At 38.4% G+C, this 14,185-nt stretch overlaps 1 protein-coding gene across 2 annotated transcripts; it reads right to left on the reverse strand.

The window, feature by feature from the left end:
• Positions 1-343: 343 nt before the first annotated feature.
• On the reverse strand, positions 344-13,321 carry LOC142543088 (uncharacterized). Of its 2 annotated transcripts, none has more exons than XM_075650102.1 (6): positions 13,078-13,321; positions 12,748-12,845; positions 11,815-11,896; positions 11,641-11,723; positions 930-1,166; positions 344-737 (listed from the first exon to the last, which is right to left on the reverse strand). In XM_075650102.1, the coding sequence occupies exons 1-6, from the start codon at positions 13,117-13,119 to the stop codon at positions 674-676; spliced, it is 606 nt and encodes a 201-aa protein (XP_075506217.1). In that variant the 5' UTR covers positions 13,120-13,321; the 3' UTR covers positions 344-673. The 2 variants fall into 2 exon arrangements, with proteins under 2 accessions (XP_075506217.1, XP_075506218.1); XM_075650103.1 differs by having other exon boundaries at positions 348-688; positions 13,078-13,320.
• Between the last annotated feature and the right edge of the window lie 864 nt (positions 13,322-14,185).

A 14,185-nucleotide genomic window follows, 5' to 3' on the forward strand; every position in this document is an offset into this window, starting at 1 on the left:
TATAATACTGGTATATAATATTTGACTACTAATTGTTTTAGATATGATACAAAAGATAAAATTTTGAGTATAAAATTGAAACAACTTTATTAATATCAACATTAATTACACATGTTTGAATACTCAAAAAATCATATAATTAACACAAACCTTTTTTGAAAAGAAAGATTTGATAATTTATCAAGACTTCGGATTCCTAATATGCTCCACACCAAAGTTTACATTGCGTGTATGAATATATTTGCTAAGATTTAAAGTACAAGTGATCTTTAATTTGCAGAGCGCCACACTTGATTTTTCACAACTGCAAGTACGAAACAATGGAAGAACCATTTTATGGAACATTTGACAAATGCCCAATTCCAAAGAATGTGAAACTAAGTGCAGCAGAAAAATCGAAAAACTGATCAGGCAAGCGATGCTAGCGACATTTTATAAACAAACATATGACAAATGTCAAAGCAGTATATCAAACAGAGTGAAATGGGATCGATCGAGCGGTGCTCGCGAAATTGCCTAAACGAAACCCCAATAGGCCTTATAGCTCATAACGGAAACTTGCACAACCGGGCTAATGACATTCAATGGAAGAAGATAGTGCATGTAAACAGTGTATCGATCGATTGGGGCATGATAAAGACCAAGCCTCACTTTTTTTGCTGGACCGAATGGCTTATGTTACATGAGACTGAAACACGAAATATACCAGATCACATATAGCTTTAACAGCATCAATGCTAAATAAAGATATCAAGAAGTCACAGTTCAATCAATAGAGTAGTAAATACAAAGTGAAATGCAAAAGCAAGAAAGTAACTGCAAAAAAGGTATTCCGGAGTGCTGACAAAATTTTGTAAGAAACTCCATACTGGAAATTTAAGAATACATGGATAAAACAAACACAATTCTGAAATTACTTAACACTTAACCTCTTTTTATTCCGATACATAGGAGGTCGAAGAACATTCCAGTCCAGCTTTTCACATTTTTGTTGTTTCTGAAAACTGTGACAGCTGCTAGGAGATGAATCTTGGAAGTCTAGGGAATTTTTCCATGACTTGTTGGGATAGGACAGTTCTGAGGAAAGATCACGATGCTTCCTCTTCAAATCCTCGTCATTGATTAAAATATCTGATTCCAAGTTGTCTTGCAGGGGCATGTTTTCTCTGTATCAACAAGACACAACATTAGAAAGGGATTGTTGCAACCACAATTAAATAACTAACTAAAACTATATCACAAATGGAATTGAAATTGTAATGTCCGGTTACTCATACAAATGATTAATGATGCGTTTATGTCATTTATTATGTAGTCATTTGACTCATTATGTTTCATGCGTTGATTAAGGTATCGATAATAAGATTGAATATGATTTATATATTGTCCATGGTGTATTGATAACGAATATATGTCTAAATAGTCATAGTAAGATGTGTAGGTAAAATAGTGTAATGAAAGTTGGTATGAAACTGCAGGAAATGAGATGAAAATATGACAGTTTTTACGAGTTTTAGCATAATGATTTAGATATTGATCAAAATTGTGTGAGGCCATAACCATTAGAAAGCTAAGATATAAGGTTACAACTTTCATGTTTCGCGTTTTGTCCAAATCATTGTGGAAGACAAGCAAAAGCGCCCCGAAGTGTGTCGTGTGTATCGTTATTCCTACGATGACACATTTTGGTTGATTGAGCATACCTTTTTACTCAGACCTTCAAATGACATGAGGCCAATTGGAGAAGCAAGCCAAGACATAGGGCTACAACTTTCATGTTTACCACTTTTTCAAATTACGAAGGGAAGAGACGTTTCTGGAGCGATCTTTGATGAAATTGTGCGCAGAGGCAGAATGTCTGGCGCCCGAGTGGTAAGATCTTACCGCCCGAGCGCCGGTGCACCAAAAATTTAGTGTTTGGACAGAATGTTCCGCGATCGAGCGGTAATATTTTACCGCCCAAGCGCCGCCTCTGAAAAGATAAGTTTCGAATTTCTAAACATCTTTACAAGTTCATCAGCTTCTCTCCACAGCATACACTCTAAAGAACACCAAGAAATCTTCCTCCAAAAGCTCATTTCTTCTTCTTATTCTTCATCATTTTTAAGTTAGACTTGCATTCTCCATCACAAGAACATCCTAGGGGTGTAAAATTTCATCTCTTTTGATTGTTATACAAGTAGAGGACAATAAAGGAATGAATTTCAATTAGTATAGACATAGTGACTGAGTTATTGATATATTTGACAGTATAGGAGCGAGAAACATCGTCTCAACCCAGTATTCGTACGCTTGGACAGTAAGTTGGCATGTTTTTGAAATAATACATGAGTAATATTATGTATTTAGAATGATTCCCATTGATTATTGTTATATGTACATTGTTAGTATGTTTATTGATGAAAACATAGCACCATATTCCATTGTTATGTATTAAATATTAAAGATATTCATGAATATTGAAGATGGGTGCTATGTCATGAACATGGACATGAAAGAAAAGGAAAATGACTGATTTTTATATGATATATGAGCTTGTTGACATCATGGGTGGTTTTAAGTCCATCAAACCTATTGGCCAATATATGTTCATGGGGCGTGGGGTTGTCAAAGGTGCTCCCTGACGTCCAACACAGTAGTAGCTATATGATAAAGAAAGCACAGTAGCACAGGTCAACTAACGAGGCTCAAGTACAAAAATAAACATGAATATATGCTATGGTATGACATCGTTTAAAGATTCATTATTGATCACGACTTGATATGTATGTTCTTTCTATGCATATTGATACGTATAAGTGTCAACTTATTGAGTTTTATTAACTCACATAGCTCATGTATTACAGGATCAGGTAATGAAGATACATAGGATGCCGCTTCGCCAATGGACGCTTGTGACGTGCCTTACCTCGACAAGAACCTGGACATCTTATTGTATAGCTTCCACATATGTATTAAAATAAATTTTATGTCATGGTTTGAAACGATGTTTATGATTATATGTATAACGATACGGTGTATGTTTGTATATGAAAATATGCTTATATATATGCATCGATGTTGTTGCTTGAGTTTTGGCTTTTACAAAATATGGGGACATCATGCCAAAATTTTTATAAACCGTCAACTTGATACTCTTACTTGAATTACTTCATAATAAAGGATATCATCAAACTCTATTTTGATTATGAGTACAAGTATCATTAATCGTGTCGAGTATAGAAGAAGGGTGTTACACTTTACATGGTATCAGAGCCCACGGTTCTTCGAGAGGGAAGACACTGCACTTCATCCGCACATGGGGAACTCGGCAAGTAAGTATATTTGTATCCCATAGTTTATGCTAAGTTATGTGCTTCTACGTGACCTACATGTAGGATAAAAGATGATGCCACCTAAACGCAAGGTGCATGAGGGAGAGTCATCTAAGGGCAAGGCCCCAGCAGTAGAAGGTGAAAGCAGTGCGTCACGACCTACAGACGATTTTGCTCAGCTGCTCCAACAACAAGCGAAAGTCCATGGGGAGCAGATACAACAATTACTTGAAATGCAACGGACGACACACGAGCAGGCACAAGCACAAGCCATGCTACCCAGACAAGGGCCTGTTGTTCAAACATATGTATATGATCGTTTTCGACGTCTGAATCCTCCTGAATTCATGGGAAGCACCAACTCGGCAGTAGCAGAAGAATGGATTAAGTCATTGGAATCCATCTTCTCCTATCTCCATATGGAAGATGCTGACAAAGTAACTTGTGCCATCTTTTTGTTAACGAAACATACAAGAATATGGTGGGAGAGTGCAAAAGTGGCATTACCTACGAGACTATTGACATGGGATACATTTAAGTCCACGTTTTACAACATATATTTTAGCAAATATGTACGAGCCAAGAAAGCCAGCGATTTCCTCAACTTGAAGCAAGGAACCATATCAATGACTGAATATATACAACAATTCGAAGCTAAAGTACAATATTACCATATATTGCACAGGATGACACAAGTAAGGGCGAACACTTCATGCGAGAACTTCGCTCTGAAATTAAAAGAGATGTACGAATGTCGAAAGTTGTTACATACGGAGAGATAGTGGAAAGAGCACTTGTGGCAGAACAGGATGAAGACATTGACAGAGACAGGCAACAGCGAAGGCAGCAGTACTTTCAGAAGAGCCAAGGAACAGGACAAGGCAAAAAGACTGATAGCAAAGGTATTCGACCAAAGGAACCCCGTGGCAAGGGTCCCCGTCCATGTAAGGAACATGACAGACCACCTTGTCCTAAATGTGGCAAAACCCATGGCGGGAATGTATGCAAGGTACCAATGTTTGTTATCGTTGCAAAAAGCCAGGGCATCTCGCCAGAAATTGTCCAGTGAGTTCTGAGAAAGTACAAGGACGCCTCTTCTCGATGACCAAAGAGGAAGTGGATGCGGTATATTCTTGATTTCTGGTATCACTGCTATTGTTTTACTAGATTCAGGAGCCACGCATTCTTTTATTTCGGAGTCGTTTGTATGGAGACTGGGCATTACAGCAAGTACAACAGAGACACAACTCTCCATAGTTTTACCTTCCGGGCTAGAAATACAGACAAATCAGATTGTGCGAGGGTGTCCAATATATGTCCAAGGCCGGGAGATGTATGCCGACTTGATAGTGCTGAAAATGACAGATTTTGATATGATACTGGGAATGAATTGGCTCTCGAAGTATAGAGTTACGATTGACTGTGACATGAAAATGATCAAGTTTGCGCTAGTGGGAGCTGAACCATTCACAGTAACGAGTGCAGGTATATCCTTACCTCTTCCAATAATCTCTTATATGAAGACATGTAAATTACTACAAAAGGGGTGTCGAAGATATTTAGCATCTGTTCTAACCACTGACCCACCTGTTCGTGAGTTAAAAGATACAGATGTTGTTTGTGAATTTCCAGAGGTATTTCCCGATGATATATCAGGCTTACCCCAGATAGAGAGATCGAATTTGTGATTGATGTTATAGCAGGAACACATCCGATCTCGAAAGCTCCTTATCGATTGGCTCCTACAGAGATGAAAGAATTGAAAGAACAGTTACAGGAGTTACTTGATAAAGAGTTTATTAGACCGAGCCTTTCACCATGGGGTGCACCTGTTTTATTTGTGAAGAAGAAAAACGGTACCCTTCGTCTATGTATTGATTATAGAGAGTTGAACAAAGTGACAATCAAAAATAGATATTCACTCCCCAGAATTGATGATTTGTTTGATCAGTTACAAGGAGCTGCTATCTTTTCGAAGATTGATTTACGATCAGGCTATCATCAACTAAAAGTAAAGTCAAATGATATTTCAAAGACTGCCTTCTGAACCAGGTATGGGCATTATGAATTTCTTGTAATGCCATTTGGACTAACGAATGCATCAGTTGCTTTTATAGATTTGATGAACAGAATTTTCAAGCCATTTTTAGACAAGTTTGTGATTGTATTTATAGATGATATTCTCATCTACTCACGAACTATCGAGTAGCATCGAGAACATCTGAAGCTAGTTCTGCAAACTTTGAAGGATAAACATTTATATGCCAAATGGAAGAAATGTGAATTTTGGTTGAATATGTAGCATTCTTGGGCCATATCATCTCCAAAGAAGGCGTTTCAGTTGATCCAAGCAAGATTGAAGCTGTTAATAACTGGCCACGACCAACTACTGTTGCTGAAGTACGTAGTTTTCTTGGGTTGGCTGGTTATTACCATCGTTTTATAGCAGGATTCTCAAAAACATCATTGCCCTTAACTGCTTTGACAAGAAAAGATGTGAAATTCGTATGGAACGAAGCATGTGATCGCAGTTTCCAAGAGCTAAAGGCAAAATTGACATCAGCACCGGCTCTAGCGATTCCAGAAGGACCGGGAGGATTTGTAGTGTACAGTGATGCGTCAAAACATGGTCTAGGAGCAGTCTTAATGCAGCATGGGAGAGTGATTGCTTATGCATCAAGACAATTGAAGGAATATTAAAAGAACTATCCTAGACATGATTTAGAACTGACAGCAGTAGTATTTGCGTTGAAAATATGGCGCCATTATCTGTATGGTGAGCGATGTGAAATCTACACTGACCACAAGAGTTTGAAATATTTCTTCACGCAAAAAGAACTGAATATGCGACAACGACGTTGGTTAGCATTAGTGAAGGATTATGATTGTATTATTAATTATTATCCAGGTAAAGCCAATATTGTTGTAGATGCTTTAAGCCGAAAATCCAGTTCTATTGCCGCAATGCAAGTACAAGAACAAATTTTAATTTATAGGATTTACAGAACTTGTAGATTGAGGTTATTCCAAAGGGAGCTGCAATCCGGTTATCATCCCTCATGGTTCGACCGACACTTGCAGACAGAATCAAGGACGAACAAAGTACAGATAATAAATTACAACAACTGAGACAGCGAGATGAGGAAAAAGAAATTTGAACTTTGAATTGAATGGGGAAAAAATGTGGACATATCGAGGTAGATTGTGTGTGCCAAAACAAGGAATGATAAAAACCGACAGTCTTATAGATGCTCATGCTACACCCTATTCGATTCATCCAGGAGGCACGAAAATATACAAAGATTTAAAACCATTATTTTGGTGGCCAGATATGAAAAAGGACATTGTTCAATTTGTCGCACAATGTCTAACTTGTCAACAGGTCAAGACTGAACATCAAAGATCAACAGGACTCTTGAAACCTTTACCCATTCCTGAGTGGAATGGGAACATATTACAATGGATTTCATTCTTGGTTTACCAAAAACACAAAGAGGATTCAATGCTATATGGGTCATTGTTGATCGGCTCACAAAATCAGCTCACTTTATTCCGGTGAAAACCACCTACACGATGAATCAATATGCTGAAGAATACATCAAAGAGATAGTGAGGCTTCATGGCCTCCCAGTGTCCATTGTATCTGATAGAGATCCCAACTTTACATCTGCATTTTGGAAAAGTTTACATCATGCTATGGGAACTCGATTAACATTTAGTACAGCATTCCACCATCAAACTGATGGACAATCAGAACGAGTAAATCAGATCTTAGAAGATATGTTGAGAGCCTGTACTATTGATTTTCCAGGCAGTTGGGACAGTAAACTACCGTTCGCTGAGTTTACATATAACAATAGTTATCAGTCAACTATTGGAATGGACACATTATACTGCATTATATGGTAGAAAATGTCGATCTCAGAAAGAAAGTTATTAGGCCCTTAATTGGTGCAACAAACAGCAGAATTGTTAACCAAGATCAGAGAAAGAATGCACATTGCCCAGAGCCGACAGAAAAGTTATGCTAATGTGCGATGTCGTCCATTGGAATTTCATGTTGGTGACCATGTATTTGTAAAAATATCACCATTGAAGGGCATTTTGCGTTTTGGTAAGAAATGAAAATTAAGTCCAAGATATATCGGTCCTTTTGAAATCTTGGAGATAATAGGAGACAGAGCATACCGAGACATCTCCCCATCACGTTATCATCTTCCGTCGTCTGCCATAAAGAAATTGATGCAAGTTGCTCAATCCATTTATTGGATTCACACATTTAATTGGGCCCAAGTTTGTCTATAATCACCAGCCCATATACATCCCATAATTCTCTGCCCTCTCTTGGATTAACTCCAACCCAATACCCCATGTTCTCAATTGGAAAGGCTAAATCCAAGGCCCATTTGGCGGCAGTTGTCTCATGATCAGGACCCTCACGCAACGTCATCTTTTTTCAGCAACCTGTTCATCGGGCTTCTTTTCTTCTTTGTTAAGCGATGGGTTTCCCTCTGCACTATTGTGAACGATATTCTCAATCAATTTTCCCACAATTGGTAGCGCCTCCTCGCCTTCTCTTTTCAAGATAGCCAAGAGGAATTGAGGAGATCTACACATGAATCATCACTTTCTTCCGGAACTAAGGACATCACTACCTCCATGGATTCAACAACAAGCTCTGAGTGATGAGCGGTCCTGGATCTAAGGAAGTGTTGAAACATCCCAATAATCAATTGATTGCATTCTAGATCCAACATGATAACACAAGACCGGAGCTCAGCCATGCTCACGAGAATGGAGAATCTCTTCGGATGAGATCTGCTACAAACGTCCGAAAACTCCTCAACGGATGAGATGAGACCTTCATCTTGTCATCATTATATGGGGCATCTGGTGCAGTGAGTCTGGTGATCTCACTAAGGCAAGCAGATATTCCTACTTTTACATCAACGTTAACATGATTGAGAAATTCTTCGGCTATCAATACGTCCATTAGCAAAGAAAGGGCAATTAGCATTGAATCGTTAGGAGCCTAATCCACTCTCAACAGAATTCTATCAATTCGATCAAGGAGATGGAGGAGTTCACCCACAGACAAAGAAGGCTGGGAAAGAGCTTTTCCAACTGCTGTTAGACGTGCTTCTAACGCCATATCTCAATCTGGGTGGTTGCACTTTCCTTCCCGACTCAAAGATCCAGCAGGTCGGACCCATTGTTGCAACCACAATTAAAGAACTGAAACTATATTTCAAATGGAATTGAAATGCTTTTCCAGAGATAAAACAACGTTCTAAATTTCGGCCTAGGCCGCTGGGCGCCGGCCGACCACACGACCGCACCGAAAGCCTAGGCGGCCTTAGGGTGGTAATCTGGGGAAGTAGTCTGGATAATACTTATTATAACCACCAGCCCATATACATCCCATAATTCTCTGCCCTCTCTTGGATTAACTCCAAACCAATACCCTATGTTCTCAATTGGAAAGGCTAAATCCAAGGCCCATTTGGCGGAAGTTGTCTCATGATCAGGACCCTCACGCAACGTCATCTTTTTTCAGCAACCTGTTCATCGGGCTTCTTTTCTTCTTTGTTAAGCGATGGGTTTCCCTCTGCACTATTGTGAACGATATTCTCAATCAATTTTCCCACAATTGGTAGCGCCTCCTCGCCTTCTCTTTTCAAGATAGCCAAGAGGAATTGAGGAGATCTACACATGAATCATCACTTTCTTCCGGAACTAAGGACATCACTACCTCCATGGATTCAACAACAAGCTCTGAGTGATGAGCGGTCCTGGATCTAAGGAAGTGTTGAAACATCCCAATAATCAATTGATTGCATTCTAGATCCAACATGATAACACAAGACCGGAGCTCAGCCATGCTCACGAGAATGGAGAATCTCTTCGGATGAGATCTGCTACAAACGTCCGAAAACTCCTCAACGGATGAGATGAGACCTTCATCTTGTCATCATTATATGGGGCATCTGGTGCAGTGAGTCTGGTGATCTCACTAAGGCAAGCAGCTATTCCTACTTTTACATCAACGTTAACATGATTGAGAAATTCTTCGGCTATCAATACGTCCATTAGCAAAGAAAGGGCAATTAGCATTGAATCGTTAGGAGCCTAATCCACTCTCAACAGAATTCTATCAATTCGATCAAGGAGATGGAGGAGTTCACCCACAGACAAAGAAGGCTGGGAAAGAGCTTTTCCAGCTGCTGTTAGACGTGCTTCTAACGCCATATCTCAATCTGGGTGGTTGCACTTTCCTTCCCGACTCAAAGATCCAGCAGGTCGGACCCATTGTTGCAACCACAATTAAAGAACTGAAACTATATTTCAAATGGAATTGAAATGCTTTTCCAGAGATAAAACAACGTTCTAAATTTCGGCCTAGGCCGCTGGGCGCCGGCCGACCACACGACCGCACCGAAAGCCTAGGCGGCCTTAGGGTGGTAATCTGGGGAAGTAGTCTGGATAATACTTATTATAACCACCAGCCCATATACATCCCATAATTCTCTGCCCTCTCTTGGATTAACTCCAAACCAATACCCTATGTTCTCAATTGGAAAGGCTAAATCCAAGGCCCATTTGGCGGCAGTTGTCTCATGATCAGGACCCTCACGCAACGTCATCTTTTTTCAGCAACCTGTTCATCGGGCTTCTTTTCTTCTTTGTTAAGCGATGGGTTTCCCTCTGCACTATTGTGAACGATATTCTCAATCAATTTTCCCACAATTGGTAGCGCCTCCTCGCCTTCTCTTTTCAAGATAGCCAAGAGGAATTGAGGAGATCTACACATGAATCATCACTTTCTTCCGGAACTAAGGACATCACTACCTCCATGGATTCAACAACAAGCTCTGAGTGATGAGCGGTCCTGGATCTAAGGAAGTGTTGAAACATCCCAATAATCAATTGATTGCATTCTAGATCCAACATGATAACACAAGACCGGAGCTCAGCCAGGCTCACGAGAATGGAGAATCTCTTCGGATGAGATCTGCTACAAACGTCCGAAAACTCCTCAACGGATGAGATGAGACCTTCATCTTGTCATCATTATATGGGGCATCTGGTGAAGTGATTCTGGTGATCTCACTAAGGCAAGCCGCTATTCCTACTTTTACATCAACGTTAACATGATTGAGAAATTCTTCGGCTATCAATACATCCATTAGCAAAGAAAGGGCAATTAGCATTGAATCGTTAGGAGCCTAATCCACTCTCGACAGAATTCTATCAATTCGATCAAGGAGATGGAGGAGTTCACCCACAGACAAAGAAGGCTGGGAAAGAGCTTTTCCAGCTGCTGTTAGACGTGCTTCTAACGCCATATCTCAATCTGGGTGGTTGCAGTTTCCTTCCCGACTCAAAGATCCAGCAGGTCGGACCCATTGTTGCAACCACAATTAAAGAACTGAAACTATATTTCAAATGGAATTGAAATGCTTTTCCAGAGATAAAACAACTGTTCTAAATTTCGGCCTAGGCCGCTGGGCGCCGGCCGACCACATGACCGCACCGAAAGCCTAGGCGGCCTTAGGGTGGTAATCTGGGGAAGTAGTCTGGATAATACTTATTATAACCATCCGACTTCTGAAACTATGGCCACGGCCACGTGTGTGGTTAGGTTCCAGCTGTAGCTTCGGTTGTGCCGGTTTTGTTGACGTGATTTGGAAGAAAAGTAAAGATTTTGGCGGCGGCTGTGGCTATTTCTACAGCGGGTAGACATGATGAGAAGAGGAGATGAACAATTGGAATTTGGAAACAGGTGGGAGATCTAGGGTTGGATTAGAAGGAAAGATATAAATATACAAGCTATTGACAGCCAAAACAAATAAAGAAATGGGTCTAGTCCCAAGACTTACCCTTTCTTTCTTTGTTTATCATGAATCCTAGATCTCCGACTAGGCGGGAAAGGCGGGCGCCTAGTCCTTGCCTAGCCAGGCTAGGCGCTAGGCACTGGTCTGACGCTTGACTAATGGCCAGCGAATTTTATAACCTCGAGATAAACTATGTAAACAAAACCCTAGCCAATTGCCAGTAAGTTCCCTAGCCTAAGCTAGTAAAAAAACACTCAAAGAAGATAACAGAATGAATCGAACCCCTCTCTTGCCTCACGTTTTATTTACTTCTCCCCTATGTCTGGATTCTTCCTATTACTTGAAACTCTTGGGCCTAAATCTAATACATTATTGAAGCCCATGACAGGGGTAACAAGATAAAGCAGAAAGTAAGAACAAAAAGTTTTTGCATTACCAAACAAGAAAATTAAAAGGATATGATATACATAATAGGCTAATAAAATAGCGACCTTGTAGATGTTTCAGTTTGCCTGCCAAAACTAGTGGCTGAGGATCCATTTTGACTAAGGTCGTATGCTTCTTCATTGAGTTTCTGCCAAGATAAGCCCGGGAAGTGAGATGCCCAAAATTGAAAAATTCTAAGTCTTTTAGGGATTGCAGGTCATTTGAACCCTTGTACTCACATCAATGGAAGGATTAAAACTTAAAAATGACATTCGACCTCGTGTTGCCCCGGGATGGGGTTCACCTTCATTTACAACAACACTGCAGATGAAGTGACGTGGAAATAAAAATAAAGAAATTGTTCCACATAGTGTTTACAAAAAGCTATTTTAAAAGGTCAGCAGTTTTGACGACCAACTAGCAAAAAAGTTCAAAACCGGAAGATATTTCATTGGTGTATCAAACGTTCTAGTAGGGATTCGTTGAATGAAAGATGCGACAAAAAGTCGTGATAGAGAACAACTTTATAGTCCAATATTGCACACAATCTGGAAAATTAAAGTCTGCATCTAACTACTCAATGGCAAATAAAGAGCTGTAATTTAGGGGACCTCCTAGAGGAGGTGATTGCATGGACTGAGATGATACAATGATATGGAATTATGGAGGCCTCCATATTGCATCACCGGGCAGTAGCAGAGAATGCACTAATTTATTGTGATTGACTCAGATCATCTAATCACATTCACCCAGGCAGCTTCAGTACTTAATCATGAAAGTCCAGAAGGCTATGTAGATTATGGATACAGTACTAAATTCCCTACCCATAAAGGAAATCTCCGTTGACCCATTCAATGCACCACAAAAACCTACTTCATATTTCAACAATTAAGGGTGCGAGTTCTTTTTCCATTTTGTGCTTGCAACCTTGAACCAACCATAGATCAAGATATGCAAGAGCATCGTCTTTCAACAAAGTTTGAAAATCTGAAATCTTAACCCCTCCTAAGTTAAGGTTTCAGCTCCATTCCTAATAAATCATCAAAGTCTACAAACTAAAGGTTTCAGTTTCATTCCTAATAAATCATCAAAGTCTAACAAACTAAGTACATTCAAGAAAAAGAAAGTAAACTAAAATTATGAATTTAAAACGTAAAAACACAAAAAAATACCATCTCTTAGGGGCGCTAGATGAAGGGAAATCTCCAGCAGTTATAACATGTTCTTCCTTTTCAAGTTTCTCCACTTTCAGAGACCCCCTTTGCATGAACTTAACACATATAAGAAACACGAAAATAATCAAAACTCAAGAATAGCAATTTTGATTATTCCTACAAACAAAAAAATTTGCTGTAACGACCAGAATCGACAAAAAAATTTGAACCCATTTTAAAAGAAAAAAATACTACACCCCGATGAATTCACCACAAATTAAACTCTTTCTGGTATAACCGAAAAGGGAATCACAATCTAACTACAGTAGCTTGAATTGTGTTGTATACCTTCAAGTTCTTCAAAGTACTGGATAGCTCACGCTTCGCCATTCTTCAAGATAGCGAAATTGCAATCAAGAGAAGAAATTGTAGTCGCCTTTTTTTTTTGGCTCTCCGTCTCAATCCTCAACTCTTGCGAATTGAGCAACAGAAAGAGGGCGGCGAGGGGCTAGCGTCTCCTCAAGCCCTAGCGAATATTGGGAACTTGATTCACAAAAGATTCTTGTTAATTTACGGATAAATTTGCTTTAAATCCACCCATTCAAACTTAAATTTATATTTGGTCTTTTTCTAATAAAATAAAATGATGTGGTTTTCCTTGTGGTTCCATAAAAAAATATGCTCATATTCTCTAAGCCTAAATATTTCTTATAGGATGAAATCGATATAAAATATTATAAATATGATATTATCATATGATATTTGAGTATAATTGTTTCAGAACTGGTACTAATATATGATTTTTGAGTATCCAATCACGTGTAACAAATATAATTCAAATTTTATATTTAAAATCTTATATTTTGTACAAGATCGAAAACAATTAATACTCAAATATCATATATATTATTATATTTTTATCGATTTTTATTTGAAAAAACAAATGTGTTATTAATATCAATATTTGTTATACATATTTAAATACTCAAAAATCATATATTATTATCAAATCTGAAATATTTTTAAGATTTTATACTGAGTTTCGTGTAAGAAAATACACGTGAGCACAATTCTGACACTTGCTTTTAGGATTTTTGAGCAATTTATTGTTTCTTGATATTCAAAAAAAGAAGAAGGATTCTTGTTTCTTTTATAATAAAAAAAATCTGTTTTTAATATTTATTTTTATTTTGTTATCTAATTAATCAAATACTTTTGTATTTCTAATTTTATCTAATAAATTTTTATTTTGTTATCTCTCAGTTATTACAAATAACATTGTTGAAGTCTATAAAAACTTTAAGCTTCAAATTCCAAAAACAAAAAAGAAAAACTTTACACTTAGTAAATACATTGAATTATATTTTTTAATTATGAAAAAATTAAATTTTTTATAATAAATAATATATATTCAAGTTCTTAATTATGCACTAGTGTATCTGAGTTTGTATCTGGT

The sequence above is a fragment of the Primulina tabacum genome, chromosome 4, assembly GCF_025594145.1.
Source record: "Primulina tabacum isolate GXHZ01 chromosome 4, ASM2559414v2, whole genome shotgun sequence".
In the NCBI taxonomy this organism is placed as follows: Eukaryota; Viridiplantae; Streptophyta; class Magnoliopsida; order Lamiales; family Gesneriaceae; genus Primulina; species Primulina tabacum.

Coding starts and splice junctions, on each gene's coding strand:
- LOC142543088 (XM_075650102.1), bottom strand. CDS start 13,119: ATGGCGAAGCGTGAGCTATCCAGTACTTTGAAGAACTTGAAG. Junction 11,724..11,814: donor GTTTTAATCCTTCCATTGAT/GTGAGTACAAGG, acceptor TTATCTTGGCAG/AAACTCAATGAAGAAGCATA. Junction 738..929: donor ATGTATCGGAATAAAAAGAG/GTTAAGTGTTAA, acceptor ATCTTTATTTAG/CATTGATGCTGTTAAAGCTA.